The sequence below is a fragment of the Homarus americanus genome, unplaced genomic scaffold (assembly GCF_018991925.1).
Source record: "Homarus americanus isolate GMGI-L3 unplaced genomic scaffold, GMGI_Hamer_2.0 scaffold51859, whole genome shotgun sequence".
Lineage (NCBI taxonomy): Eukaryota > Metazoa > Arthropoda > Malacostraca > Decapoda > Nephropidae > Homarus > Homarus americanus.
In genome coordinates this window covers 16315279-16331267 of record NW_024711292.1, presented here as the reverse complement: position 1 = coordinate 16331267, position 15989 = coordinate 16315279, and the positions used below count along the sequence as shown (strand labels likewise).

Below are 15989 nucleotides of genomic sequence, written 5' to 3'. Positions count from 1 at the left end.
CTTGTTCCTTGTACTTAATCATATGTTTTTTTTATTGGGCATGCCATTGCTAACGTCTTGTGTCCTATATGTGCATTCCCGTTTCTCTTACAGTTGAGACAGCCAACATGTGTGTTCTTACATTCAGTGTAGGTATGGTCGTCGCCTGCACAGTCTGAACAGCACTTTTTCTCTTTTTCTGGGCAGTCTCTCGTTGTGTGTTCTTCATACTTGTAACAAGAAAAACAAGTTTGCAGATTGATAAATGTTTCCTTCTTTATTTGATGAGGTGTTACTGACATGTTAAATATTAGAAAGTCCTGTTGTATTACCTTTTCAGCCATTGAAACTTCTTCGAAGGTAATCTTGAAAACATGAGTGTAGTCTTTTATCTTGATAACTTCCTCGATCGTCATCCAACTGTTTTGACGTTCCAATTCATCTTTCAGATGTTCAGATGTCTTCTTCCCGATCTCCTGGTCGATTTTGCGAGCAAAAACTGATCTTTTTGTTTTTTGTTCTGGGGGCATGACAACAAGGCCTTTATTGTAAAATACATCTCTGGCTTCTTTTGAGAGGATTTTGTCTGAATCAAAGTCATCTCTGCAGATTACTTTGAAACCTTCGTTGGTACTGAATATTCTTGTTAATGGGACTTGTAATTTGTTATAGGTGATTTGCTGCTACTTTTCCTATTCCAATTGGGTGTACTTTATCTCTATGCTTAATCCTAATGCTTGTGGTCATCTTCCCTGTTTACAACACACTCCTGCCTATGACACAGGGATCCTACCGGGGAGCAGTGACTTTTCCCCCCCCCCCCTCTTGGAAAGCGTCGGGCTTGTAGGGTTCTGTGCCCACTGCCCAGGTAACCTGTATCTATAAGAACATAAGAACATAAGAATGGAGGAAACTAGAGCGGGCCTATTGACCCATACTGGGCAGTCCCGTTTATACCCAACCCCTATTGCTCATATAAGCATCCAACCTATGTTTGAAGCTATCCAGCATATTCGAGTTCATGATGATATTTGGTAACTTGTTCCATTCATCCACTACTCTGTTTCCAAACCAGTGTTTACCTATTTCACGCCGAAATCTAAATTTGTCTAATTTAAAACCATTGTTACGAGTTTTCTCCTGGTTGGATAGTTTGAGTACCTTTGTAATGCTCCCTTTGTTTAACCCTGACTTCCATTTATACACCTCTATCATGTCACCCCTCACTCTACGTCTCTCGAGGGAGTGCAAATTAAGATGCTTTAACCTGTCTCTGTATTCAAGGTTCCTAATGCCAGGGATTAGTCTTGTCATTCTCCTCTGGATTCTTTGCAAGGATTCTATATCCATTCTGTAAAACGGTGACCAGAACTGAACTGCTTAATCCAAGTGAGGTCTCACAAGCGCTAGATATAATTTTAAGATGACCTCGCTAGTCTTGTACTAACACTCCTTTGTATGAACCCAAGTACTTTATTAGCCTTGTTACAAGCAAAAACACATTGTTTACTTGGCTTAAGATTCCTACTTATCATTACTCCTAAATCTCTCTCGCAGTCGGATTCCACAATGGCATCGTTGTTCATCTGGTAACCGGTTTCCCTGTTTACATCTTTCATACTGAGTACTTAACATTTGTCCACATTGAATTTCATTCGAAAAATTTGTTTAGATCTTCCTGTAGTTTTGCAGAGTCCTCGTCAGATTTAATTACACGTCCTATTTTAGTGTCATCAGCAAATTTACTTATGTTGCTGCCTATGCCGATATCTATGTCGTTTATGTATATAATAAATAATAATGGTCCAAGTACTGAGCCTTGGGGAACTCCACTAGTGACGTTGCTCCAATGCAATTTAGTACCGTTTATGCTCACTCGCTGTTTCCTGTCCCGTAACCACGCCCTAATCCATTTAAGGATATTGTCTTTCGTGGGGTACTCTGTCGAAGGCTTTGCTAAAGTCGAGATATACCACATCATAATTGTGCCCCTCGTCCACCGAATCGAAAACTGATGAAAAGAATGTTTATAGATAAGTTAGACATGAACGCCCGCTTGTGAAGCCACGTTGGGAATCATTGATCAACTTGTGCTTCTCCAGGTGGTTTCGAATAGAGTTTGAAATAATTGATTCTAGTAATTTACCTACTATTGATGTCAGAATGATTGGGCGGCAGTTAGAGGATAGTGATCTATCTCCCTTCTTGAAAATCGGTATTACATTCACTATCCTCCAGGATTCTATTACTACACCTGCTTTTAATGACATGTTAAACAACTTTGCTAAGGGCATACTAAGCTCTTCCTTACATTCCTTTAATACTCTGGCAAATATGTCATCGGGACCAGGTGACTTATTAGGCTTCAGTTTGTCTATTTGCTTATTAACATCGTTACTAGTCACTACTATCTCGCTTAATTTGTTTTCTTCACTATCTCTGAATAGTCGGTGCCTCGGGTATCATGTTTAAATTTTCGGTGGTGAAAACTGTTGAAAAATATTTATTCAGATTATTGCTCATTTCTCCGTCGTTATCAGTTAGCTCACCGGTATCTGAATGTATTGGTCCAATCTTATCTCGTGTTTTAGTTTGGTACCTTTGGTAGAATCCTTTGGAGGTTTGTTTTCGCCTCCCTTGCTATCTTCAGTTCATTATTCCTCTTTGCTTTTCTTATCTCGGTCTTAACCCTACCGGCCAATACCTTATAATACTCCCGGAGGTAAATTTCGCCACGATTTATCCTTTTACCTATTGTATAGCCTTCCTTTGGCCAATAATGTTCTATAAATAATTATTTATCCATTTAGGGTCATTGTTGTCTGATCTGAGTTTTTTGTATGGTATGTTCTGCCCTTTGCATTAAGTAACTCATTATTTAAATTGTCGTGGAACTCGGAACTCGGCAATCTCAGATCTCGTTATTAGGTCGGTGTCATCTGTCAGGCTCCCACCCAAGCGCGACATCCCCTCTCTTAGCTGCTTCTTTAAACTATCAAAGTCTGCCCTTCTGAAATCTGGGACTTTTATAGAATTCCCTTGACGTCTGACCTGAAAATCTAACTGGAATCTAATTTCTTTGTGATCACTGTTTGCAAGTTCGTTCATTACCTCGACATTGCTAATGAGGTTTTCTCTGTTCGACAGAACTAAATCGAGTATATTATTACCCCGGGTGGGTTCGGTTATATGTTGACTTAGGAAACAGTCCTGGATCGTTTCGAGGAAATCCTCTGATACTGAGTTACCCGTAAGGTCAGTCCAATCTACTTGGCCAAGGTTAAAATCCCCTACTATACAGACTTTGTTGTGTATGGAAGCCCTGCGCATTTCATCCCAGATAATTCGCTCATTACCTCTATCAAGATTGGGAGGTCTATATATTACTCTTATGATTAATTTTTCCCTACGGTCGATTAATTATATCTAAATTGTTTCTGTATTTCACTCAGTTTTTATTTACTTATTTATTTCGCACTTCAGATTATCCCTGACATAGATGGCTACTCCTCCTTTCCTGGACGGCCTATCGGTATGGAACAATTTGTAATCAGCAATTTGGTATTCGACAGGTAACTCACGTGAGTCTAGGTTGATCCATGTTTCAGTGAATGCTATTATATCGATTTTTTCGGTACATACCAAGGCCCTAATATCATCCATTTTGTTTCTCGTACTTCTACTGTTCGCGTAGTAGACATTTAAGTTAGTCGTGTTCTGAGTCCTCCCTTTACCGCGTTTAGGTTTAAACTCCCTGTCTAATGTAGCTTTGTCATCATTCCTAACACTATTTCTCTGTAATCTTTCACTTTGTTTACCCGCTCCCACTGCAGTCTCCTCCACCCCCATGCTCAAATGTTCCCCTAGCAGTTTAAAGACTTCAATATCTTTTGAACTGCCCACTCTAGAGACCCAGCCAGGGTTGCTACCCCATCCCGAGACAGGTGTACCCCATCCCTATCATAAAGGTCCCTTCTGCCTTAGAAGTTGTCCCAGTTGTCAATGAATGGGACTGATATTGACTTGAGATATCCGTCAAGACGGCCGTTGACACCAACTGCCCTTGACAACCATTCATTGCTAACTCTCCTTCTAGGCAGGACACCACATATGATAGGGATTCCTTCCTTCGTCCTAATACGATCTATAGCTGTCTTGAACTTATCAAGAAGCTCTTCACTCCTACACCAGCCAATATCATTGCCTCCTGCACTGAGGCAGATAATGGGTTTGTTCCCATTACCAGACAAGATATTGTCCATCCTGTTAACTATATCCCCCACCCCAGCTCCTGGCAAACACACCCTCATCCTATTTTTATTTTTACCACAAAAGGCTCTGTCCATGTACCTTACCTGTGAGTCACCAACAATTAAAGTTTTTATACCTTCCTTGTCAGCCCTGTCCCTGACTGTACTAACGTCCAATTCGTCTATCAAGGAACTGAACGAGTTGGTACACTTAGCTGTTGTTGTCTTGTTGTCGTATCCTTGGTGTGTTTATTTCAATTTATGTTGCTACCTACCGGTGACCCCCGGACAAGGGGTATCACAGGTTCTCTTGCCGGATCGACCGTATCGCTAAGTCCCGCCTCCCGTTCAAGGACCGGAGTGCATCAGGGGGATGAAAGAAGGAAAAAAAGAGGACTTAGAGAGTAGGGACAGTCTCCCTTCCACGCAACGTTCGGTCAGCCAGGTCAGGACGTTGACGCACGGGAAGTAGTCTAAATTTTGGGGAGCCCACATATGTGACTTCCAGAGGCTTGATTGTTTCTCGTGCAATCTGAGATGGTAATTGCACAGTCGCTAAGATGGGCAAGGTCAATCACTAGGATTGAGTGTCTAATCACAACGAAGTTGCAGATTGCTCAGCCACGCAGCAGAAGAAAGGTACCCACCATCACCGGAACAAAACATTTTTTGTTTTATTCAACGCCGCGATTAACGAAGCTGCACTACAGTAGAAGTGTTGCTTTGCATTGTTACAGCTGTACTTATCCCGAGTCTTGTTGAACAAGATGGTGTCTTCCCCCGACTGCTTTTAATGGCGACGACATGACTGTAGTGGCTGTCTATCATACCTCGAATCCTTACACCGTTGTACAGTTACAAAGTGCTGGGAATTACGTGAGGCAGAGTCATTTAATATACACCACATATCACCTGTCGATGCAGTAGTAGACTTGGTCTGAACAACTGCTGAATGTGGTCTTGAATTTGCTGTAGGGGTTGTGTGGTGTCTGGGGTTGTTATCACCTTGCTGGAGACGATAACAAAAGTCAATAATATGACCATTAGTGTTACAGTATTTGCTTAACTGTTGTTGTTTAGGTTTCGTGCAAGTATCTTTGGAAACCTTGTGATTAACCGGTGCCACAGATGTAAGTGTACTGGCCAGTGTGGTACAGGCTACCTTAAGTGGGATCTTACGTGTGTAAGAAAGTATTGTATTAGACTGGGCACAATCATCAGTCTTAACTTGACTATACGCAGGGTCCCGTAAACATAATACAACAGTCGCAATTTCAAAAATGCATACAAACTACTCTCATGATATGGTGCCGTCCTTGTGATCCTCATCTTCCGCGATTGCAATGTTCTGCACCACATCCTCACATGAGCGTGAAAATGTAACTATGTTATAATCATCTTCCACTGTGAAATCGCAAGTGCAGTCATTCTGCGGCAACACTTTAAATATAATGGAAGTGTTAGTAAACATGATTGAGCTTGCTCTAGCCATTGTGAGTTGAGTGTAAGACAACTTAGATGTCACTGGAGGAATAGAGGATGTAGGAGGTAAAGTATACTGTCCTGACACACTGGGGATTGGTGGGTCGGGAGAATGAACAGATCCGTACTGAGGTGTGGTGTTGTATGTACGACATGACCTAAATTGGGTACGGTGTAAATCGCCAAATGATTGATCGATTAAATGTTCTCTATTCTAATGGAAGTACATAAGAAGAGCATAAGAAAATAAGGAGTCTGCAATAGGCCGGTGGGCCTGTGCATGGCAGCTCCTGTCAAGAGTTACTACCACTCTCTATCATCCATGAATCTATCTAGCCTCCTTTTGAAACTTTCCAGAGTTCCCGCACTTACTACAAAGTTGCTAAGCTTGTTCCACTCGTCCACCACCCTATTTGTGAACCAGTTCCTTCCTATCTCCCTCCTAAACCTAAACTTATCCAACTTGAATCCGTTGTTCCGAGTCCTATCCTGCTCGGATATTTTAAGAACTTTATCTATATCCCCTTTATTGATTTCTTTCACCCACTTAAATACTTCTATCATATCTCCCCGCACTCTTCGTCTTTCTAGGGAATGCAAGTTAAGTTTCTTTAACCTATCCTGATATGGAAGGTTTCTAAGTCCCGGAATCATTTTTGTCATTCTTCGCTGCACCGACTCTAGTGAATTTATATCCATTCTATAATAGGGGCACCAGAACTGAACCGCATAATCGAGGTGCGGCCTGACTAGCGCAAGATATAGTTGCAATAAGACCTCTGCACTCTTGTTACTTATACTTCTAGATATAAAACCCAATACTCTGTTTGCCTTATTTCGAACATTAATGCACTGTTTTCTAGGCCGTAGGTCCGGGCTTACAAGTACCCCTAGGTCTCTTTCACAAGTCGACTTCTCTAGGTTGATGTTGTTAAGGCTGTATACATTATAAGTATTTGTTCTTCCAATATTAAGTACGCTGCACTTGCTGGTGTTGAATTTCATTTGCCATTTTTCAGACCACCCCTGCAGTTTATTTAGATCCTCCTGTAATGCATTTGCATCCTGCCCTGAATTAATTTGCCGCCCTATTTTGGTGTCATCCGCAAACTTGCTTATGTCACTGCTGATCCCAATATCTAGATCGCTTATGTAGATTATGAACAAGAGTGGGCCGAGTACTGACCCCTGGGGAACCCCACTGGTTACACGGCCCCACTCAGATTTAACACCATCTACGCTGACCCTCTGCGTTCTATCGGTGAGCCATGATTTTATCCAATTTAAAACTTTCCCCTCGATAGCATGAGCCTCAATTTTTCTCAGAAGCGTCTGATGCGGTACTATGTCAAATGCTTTGCTAAAGTCTAAGTAAATAACATCGTAATTTTCGTCATTATCTACTACCTCGAAGACTTTCCTAAAATGCCAGCTCAGATAGGGAGAACTGCATCAATTAGTATTGTGTTTTCTTTTCGTTCAGAGGTACTATTGTAATCTTTTCATTAAATGCGTAATGTCTGAATTAGATAAATAAAGCATCTATAAATGATAATTCAATCATAGGAAGATTATACTCAATAATAACCCTGCACATCCATTTACGGTAAATGAATTGAATTATAATTAAATGAGTAAATGAAAATTCTTAAATTGTAATATGTCAGTAATATATAAAGTAAGGCACTTATAAATTAAAACTATCCTATCACGACGTCTGACGTGTGATGTATGCTGCATAATATGTTTACTGTGTGTAAAAATCTATTGGTGAAATACCTAGTACGAAGACTTGATTGAAGTAAAAGACTTGATTGAAGTAAAGGACTTGATTGAAGTACAAAGACTTAATTGAAGTAAAAGACTTGATTGAAGTACAAAGACTTGATTGAAGTACAAAGACTTGATTGAAGTACAAAGACTTGATTGAAGTTCTGGTCTTGAAGTCCTTAGAGTTCTGCAGGGGATGCAGTCTCATCTGGTGAGAATGAGGTCACTTGAACTTGAACTTGTTTTGGGGATTACTGGCCACTTCGCCTTTAGGCTATTTCGGCCGAAGCTGTTTGTTTGCTGAGTCATTTTCTTTGGACTTCTTCCTTATGTTCTTTTTACTTTTGAATTGCCATTCTTCTTCTTGGTCTTGTTCTGGTATATTCTCGTAAAAGTCTAAAAACGGTGATGGTGTTAATGTTACTAAATCGTTTTCTTCGGTCTTGTATAATTCTGGCTTCTTTTCTGTGGTTTTCTTGGGGGTCTTGATTTTTCTTTTCTGTGGTCTTGTTGGGGTCTTGAATCTTCCTTTCTTCGGTCTTCAAGAAGAGCCTCCTTGTATCTCAGTTTTTTCTTGCTTTGCAGCATAGCCACCCTACACTCCTCCCTCCACTTGGAACACTCCCGGTCGGAGGAGGAGTGAGGGCCACTACAAGCTGCGCATTTCTTGGCGGCCGCCGAGCAGTTGGTGTGCTGGTGCCCGGGTGTCCCGCAACTGCAACAGACCTCCCGAGCTCGACACTGCCCTGCCAGATGGCCGTACCTCTGGCATTTGTAACACCTTGTTGGTCTTCTTTCATACGGTCTTACTGGGATGTTCTCCCATCCCAGCAATACGGTGGTTGGTAGATTCTTGGGGTAACCAACCAGTGCAGTTGCGCTGGTCAGCTTCCGTACTATTGAGAGCTGGTCTCCGATCAGCTCGGCCAGTTCTTCTTTTTCAAGGTGTTCTATCTCGGTGTGGGAGATGACTCCCAACACCAAGTTGTCCTCTGTGCGAGCTTCCACTAGTATGTGGATCCCGTTAATTTCTGTTACGTTGGCTATTTGCTGGGCCTGTCCCCATTCCGCGAAGGTGACGATAAGACCACCACTCACTAGTCTGCGTACGACCTTTGTCACCCCCATGATTCCTAAGGAGTCAAAAAACTTTCTTAGGACAAGGAGGTTTAGTAGCTTGCACGAAGGGCATGTGACTGGATATACCCTGAAGTCTTACGACCTTCGCCTGGTCGCAGGTCAGCATCGTCAGGTTCACGTAGTACCTCGAGAGCAGCGTAGATCTTGCCTCGCCGAGGTGCAGTTCTTGACAGATGATGAGGTCACGGTCACTCCTTGTTTATAAGTGTCAAGAGAGCGCTGAGCCAGATGTTGACCAATCAAAACAACACTGGTCTGGGGTAGGTTCACCCTGGGGGGGGAGGGGTCTGAGGCTGGGGCTACTACTTGATGCTGGGGTGTTTCTTTTCTCTGGGAGAGAAGGCTTGCTGATGCTGTTATGCTTAGTAGCTGAAACAGTCATGACAACGTCTTGAAGGCAAAGTTACAGGATGTGGTAATGCTGGTTTATACAGTGTTGCCACGTATGAAGTGATCAAATGTATTAAATCACTTATAATAGCAATAATAGAAACTTGTACATTGAACTGGGATGTCACAAGTCTAAAATTTACCTCCTTTCAGAAAGGTAGATATCAAGTACCCCCAAAAAATGGAGAATGACAAACTTTAACCAAATATCGTCAGTTTTTGTTCAAAGATTCGAAGAACCGCTGCCACCTTTATGTTCCAGTTTCCGGTTACCTGTGGAATCACTAATTAGAGGTTAACTGGAAGCAGCATTCATAAATGTTTATGGGTTAAGTTTTTACACGTAAATGGTCTTATCCCCATTTATTAAGAAAATTTACTATTGCACAATAACTGGGATATCACCGTAATTAACGCTATGAGCTGTGAGTGTTAATGATGGACGAAGCTTGGGTATATCTAGCTTCTTAGAGCACACGTCTCAGTGGCTCAGAGACAGGAGTTGAACTGGCGATAGCCGGCTACTTAATTGATGACTCTGCGGTCAAGGTGTTTTTTTTATTTTTTTTTTTAGGTTAAGGTGGGGAAAGGATGGAAGGCATGCTGGGGCTCAAGGCACAGCCAGACATGAGGGATGGAGAAGTCACAACATATAGTCGTGGGGGGAAAGGTTGGAAAAGAAGTTTAATGAGATAAACAGAGGGGGACGACACCCCTTGTTTTACATATTACAGAGTTTGTTGGCTAACTAAGCTAACCTAGGATTTAGGATGAGGTTGCACAATGGTTATTTTAGTAGATAATGACTAGATTTATTTTACAATTACAAGTTTATTAAAATCTTATACTGTATTACGTTATGGACTCACTAGATTGTGACTTGTTAAATGTGAATTTATATCATCTAAGTTTTAATCTAAGGTGGATCACTGTGGCGGACATATATGGGTCGCGGGTTGGGTTGTTGTAATGCGGGCAGACTCCGGGGCCACCAGGCGTGGGGTCTCCCTCCGTTGATGTCTTCCTTGCGTAGGTGGTCTGGGCTGTGAGGGTCGTCCAGGAGCTTGTCTCAAACCTTCTTCCCTAGGCGATGGAACCTGACGTTGAGGGCCTCTATTTTATTTCTTAGGTGGATGGTTTCCACTGTCTCCTGGTAGGGTGGGGCTTGGCCACTGGCTGATCTCAAACACTTGTTTTGGAAGCTCTGTACTTGTTATAGTCTAGTCTTCTCGAGTGTGACGAGTGGTATAGATGGGTACTCCAACACAGGCCTCACCAGCGTCTTGTACAGGTGAAGTTGTATCTTCTGAGGCATCAGTTTAAAACGTTTTAATTTGGCTGCGGCGACTTTGGCTTTATTTAGTCTGTCCTTTACGTGGGGAATGATGCCCGTCCGAGAGATGATGAGGCCGAGCAACCTGCCTTGTTTAGAGTGAGGGCACAGTGGGAATACACTGTCACATGTCCACATGCTGACTAAATACTGCTCATAGGAAAGTTACCGTGGGTTCGAATCCTGGCGGGTTGAGGTGTTGATTGTATGTAGAAGTCAGCTAATGAAATATATATATATATATATATATATATATATATATATATATATATATATATATATATATATTTCATTAGCCCAATAAACACGTTGACTTCTGCATACAATCAACACCTCAACCCGCCAGGACTCGAACCCACGGCCCACGAGCCCATGACTGTGGAACGCTAACCTCTGGACCACCAGGACACTAAAAGCAAACCTAGACTCTGTTATACTTCACACAAAGCCTGTTCAACGAGTAAGTATTACTCTCTGTAAGACAGGGGCTAATACAAGGGCATCTCTGAAAACATGGTCGTCTGTCATTACTCTGGTCACATTATTGCTATGATGTAACTTACTATAATATTTTTTTTATGTTAAAGGAATTTCCAAGGGCTGCACATTTGATTATATTATTCACAACTCTCATACGCGAGATTCATTATACAGTACAAGTGCTTCCTAAAACGGACTAATTCAGCAACAGCTGGCTGTTGTCAGGGAAATGTTATCCTCTCATAATTTCAAGGCTCAGTTGTTATTCATGTAGGAAAAGAAACGGTATCTCCAAAGTTAAGGTGACTTAAATAAGAAAAATATATATCTGTGGATAATAATCATTATAAATAATATGACTATGATAACTTATATTTAAATATTTAGAAATATTACTCAATTATCTTCATAGAGAGTTCATCATCAGTAATGGGTCTCAGCCGATCACTATAATGTGTCATCATCGTTGCGATGGCACTATTTAGTGGTGTGCTGCATCTTGTTGGTGAATTTAGTGATTATTATGTTGTTTCACTCTCCCTGCTAATTATTCCTGTAGTATTGTTTATTGTGGTCCCGCAGCGCCGAGTTTTTATTTTTTTAACTATTAATATGGTTTGATCGTGTTTGAGGTGTTTACTGCTTATTAATTTATTCGATAATTCTCCATTCTAAACAATAAAGGGTCCGTGGCTAGAGAAGCAATACCTAGGACATGGTAATTACTTTGACTTATAAACAGTTGCCAACTGAATACCACTATTATATCTTACAAAGTTAATGTCTTTTTAATGATCTTACTTGCCAGCATTATTTATATTGTTTTTTTTTCTAGTTTCTTTCTAAGTGTAGCCTAACACTACCTACTGATGAGGGGATTTACCTCGATGAATGTATACCTATTACTGTGTTCATAAAGGGATGTTTGACCGCAGTGTAATAATATCATTTTGACGATTTGGTTGTCACCTGGCCACAGATGACAGTGAAGAGAACTCAGAAGCAGAGGAGACGGTGCTCCAGCAGGGTGTTCTCTTCATCCTGCCACACATCATCTCCCAGGACAAGGCAGAGATCTTCCTCTCCAATGTGGTGGCCGCAGGTGAGACAACAAAAATTAATGCAGAATAGGAACACTATTTTATTGCCCAAATTGTATATTTGTTGAAGTAACATTAAGACTAGTATGTATTGTACAAATTGTTTATATGTACAGTCGGGGTCAAAAGTCTTGAACACTTAACAATATCTGGCATCTACTTCTGAGTTATACATATATGATTGGGATATACTAATAACACTACTTGTCATCACATATTATGCCTGAACCACAAAATGGGATAAAACTCTCCTTAAAACCTAAGATCTTCGGGTATTTACATGCCAAATACTGTCAAGTGTTCAAGACTTTTGACCCCGACTGTACAATAAGTGTTATGCCATCACTAAGTAATACACGACATAGGCTGATTTGCTTGATACATACATATTATAAATCAATATATATATATATATATATATATATATATATATATATATATATATATATATATATATATATATATATATATATATATATATATATACAATTATTACATACAAGAACAAAATAATATAACATATAGTCCTACCTACTGAACAAGCTGGGTAATTACCTCTGAAGTACTGAACCTCTAATTTCAATATATATTCGGTGCCACATAACAATAGCATTTATAGACGTGATTGCAAGTATGTCAAGGCTAATATTTGTTCAATATATTTAATCTCTAGAAGTGTTGCAATCAATGTACAGTCGCTGACAAAAGTTTCTCTCCATGGTGAAACCGAGTCACGGAAATGAGTTCTGTTCAGAACTTTAGGGCATTAGATGCTTAGACCGAAAGATCAAAAGTACAAGGCAATAGCGGTATTCAATGTCTTCCATAAACGAATTATACGTGAATTAAAAGAGAGAAAGAAATTTACCATATCCACGAAAGAATTGTACAATTTATTAAAGTCAATTATTATTGGTGAGGTTATACAGGTTATTCTTCATGCCGAATTAAAAGAATACTAAAAAAACATTGATACACGATATACACAAAAGACTAACATGTTATTTATTAAAATCACTTATACAAGTTATTCTAAACATGGTGCTGCGAGGTGGCTACATGGAGACAGGAGCTGGGATGTCTTTTTATCTTTATTAATATATTGGTCTCATAAATGGAACAGGCGACTCCACATGTTCTTGAAATTTTTCTTTTGTTAGCGCTTTTTAGTTTACAATCTTTCACGAATTAGACTTGCAGGGTTACCAGTGAGGCCTCTATGTGTAATAATTCTTTAAGTTTGTACAAGTGCTCATTTGCACAGCCAAGGGTGTTAATTTTCTATGTGACTCTTCTACATCATTATTCGCGCGAACACTCATATTAAATACACTCTGTTGACTAAGGGGTTAGTCTTGAGTGTCTCGTGTGACCAAGAGATTCGTTTTGGATGTCTCAGGTGAAAACGGGGTTAGATCGGGTGTCTCAGGTGACCAAAGGGTTAGTCTTGGGTGTCTCAGTTGATCAAAGGGTTAGTTTTGAGTGTCTTGGGTGACCATAGGGATAGTCTTGGGTGTCTCGGGTGACCATAGGGTTAGTCTTGGGTGTCTCGGGTGACCAAAAGGTTAGTCTTGGGTGTCTCAGGTGACCATAGGGTTAGTCTTGGGTGTCTCGGGTGACCATAGGGTTAGTCTTGGGTGTCTCGGGTGACAATAGGGTTAGTCTTGGGTGTCTCGGGTGACCATAACAATAGGGTTAGTCTTTGTGGTGACCAAAAGGTTAGTTTTGTGTGTCTCCGGTGACCAAAGGGCTGGTTTTGGGTGTCTCGGGTGGCCAGGGGTTAGTCTTGGGTGTCCCAGGTGACCAAGGGGTTAGTCTTGGGTGTCTCAGGTGACCAAGGGGTTAGTCTTGGGTGTCTCAGGTGACCAAAGGGTTAGTTTTGGGTGTCTCAGGTGACCAAGGGGTTAGATCGGGTGTCTCAGGTGACCAAGGGGCTAGTCTTGGGTGTCTCGGGTAATTAAATGGTTAGTCTTGGGTGTCTCAGGTGACCATAGGGCTAGTCTTGGGTGTCTTGGGTGACCAAAGGGTTAGTCTCGGGTGTCTTGGGTGGCCAAAGAGTTAGTCTTGAGTGTCTTGGGTGACCAAAAGGTTAGTTTTGGGTGTCTCAGGTGCCCATAGGGCTAGTCTTTGGTGTCTTGGGTGACCAAAGGGTTAGTCTCGGGTGTCTTGGGTGACCAAATGGTTAGTCTTGGGTGTCTTGGTCGACCAAAAGGTTAGTCTTGGGTGTCTTGGGTGACCAAAGAGTTAGTCTTGGGTGTCTTGGGTGACCAAAGGGTTAGTCTCGGGTGTCTTGGGTGACCAAAGGGTTTGTCTTCTAACATTGTTACAAAATATTGTTTTCTTTGAGCATCATACAAATATTATGTGACACCAGTGCACAGCGTGGTTACAATTCATAGTAGTATAATTACTGGAAGCTATGTTACACATCATACTGTATAATTAACATTCAACACACACATTGCCCAGCACAATAACACAGTTCAGTACACTTCAGGGAATTCTTCATACATCCACAGTATGACTGCCTGCAGCCTGTCTTACATCCACAGCTTATGAGTCCTTTACAGGGAGTTTGGTTCACAAAGGTTCCCACATTTTGTCACATTTGTGCCATCCCTAATTTTCAGGGTTGGGCAAGTCTGAGTCTGGAGACAAAACCTGGCCCCACACATAGCCTCCCTGGTATTTTGACTTCTACACGCTCACTGGCCTTGTCAAACATGAGAACAACAAATCTTCCCATTATTACTTTACATTCAAGTGGGATATTCTGTGGGCATTTGCTCACCTCATTAAAGGCCTCTGTTACTCGTGGATACAGTTGACAGGTATTCCAGGCAATAGACTTCCTTTTCCCTGCAATTGTTTATGTGGTATTGCACCCTGTAAATATGTGGAACACACGAAAGGCTTTAGAGACTTCAGCACCAAGTGTTGATGCGATTCTCATACACGGGCAAGAAGCACAAATCTTTCCCTGTACCATATGCTATCCGCAGTTCATCCAGGTCTTTCTTGTTTATATTTCCTATGCGTAATGCAACAACTTAAAAATCCACGGTCTGACAAGAACTTTATGATAACTCTGTTGGTAGAATCCTTAACATGTAGGGTAATATGGGTGTCAGCCTCTTTGGGAGAACATGGTGTAACATTACTCATATCATTTCTCATTGGTACAGACAGTACATTTGGGCCATGGGTGACACAGATTCCCCTGCCAGGATATGTGCCTTTAAGAATCTCAGCTGTGAAGAAGTCAAATAATTCAAGCTTAATGTCACTGTCTCAGGAAGTCGATATTAAAGTTTGATGGAATCTTAGCATCAGCTATGACACGTCTACGGATGCCTGCATCACGTCTGGCTCTGGTTGAACTCCAGCTGTCATCTTTGTAAGTATCTCATACAAGGTCCAGGCGATTAGCAGTACGGAGATAGTAATTGATGAGAGGGAAGAATTCCGTAGTTGCGTAATCACTAAAGGCCCATCCAGGATGGCAGCATCAACGTCTGGAGCTTCATATACTTTTGCAGATGGGGGTCTTAACTTGCTGTACTCTGATAAACCGGTTGGATACGGCTGATTTTCATGCTTGAAGAAGTTTCCTAAATAACCGTCCCGAGACTGTGAAGCAATGTAAAGTTATGCAAATGGGCCCCTGTCACCTTTAAGGTCAGCCATTAAAAGTTTATCCTTTCAGATTGATTTTGGGTGAGGCCTGCTGAAGAGAGATAGCTTGTTCTTAAGCAAGGTGTCTGTGATAATCCTGTTACAAGACAGCAGTTGCTCTGCTACAAAAGTATCAAACTGTTCTTGACGAAGCTTCTTAGTTGACCAGCCAACTATCGAAAAGTGCTCTATATAAACAAGTTGTGGCATTTTGTTAAAACCAAACACCCACGCTCGTTCGATTGCTTATTTGTTAAAAAAAAAAAAATCTGGGTGGATGCCACACTGGATTTTTACCCTAAAGGTCATTTAAAGGTCAAATAGGTAAATAATATATGGAAATAAGTCTTCTATAAATTTGGGCCTATTCGACGCAAAATCAAATTTATA

At 41.1% G+C, this 15989-nt stretch overlaps 1 protein-coding gene across 1 annotated transcript in view; it reads left to right on the top strand.

Moving 5' to 3' along the window:
• The window catches only part of LOC121853365 (thioredoxin domain-containing protein 6-like), a 464042-nt gene that overhangs the window by 152165 nt on the left and 295888 nt on the right, over positions 1–15989 (top strand). Inside the window, exon 5 of the mRNA XM_042347463.1 lies at positions 11804–11926. Coding sequence (XP_042203397.1) covers positions 11804–11926 — 123 coding nt within the window. The remainder of the gene's footprint in view (positions 1–11803; positions 11927–15989) is intronic.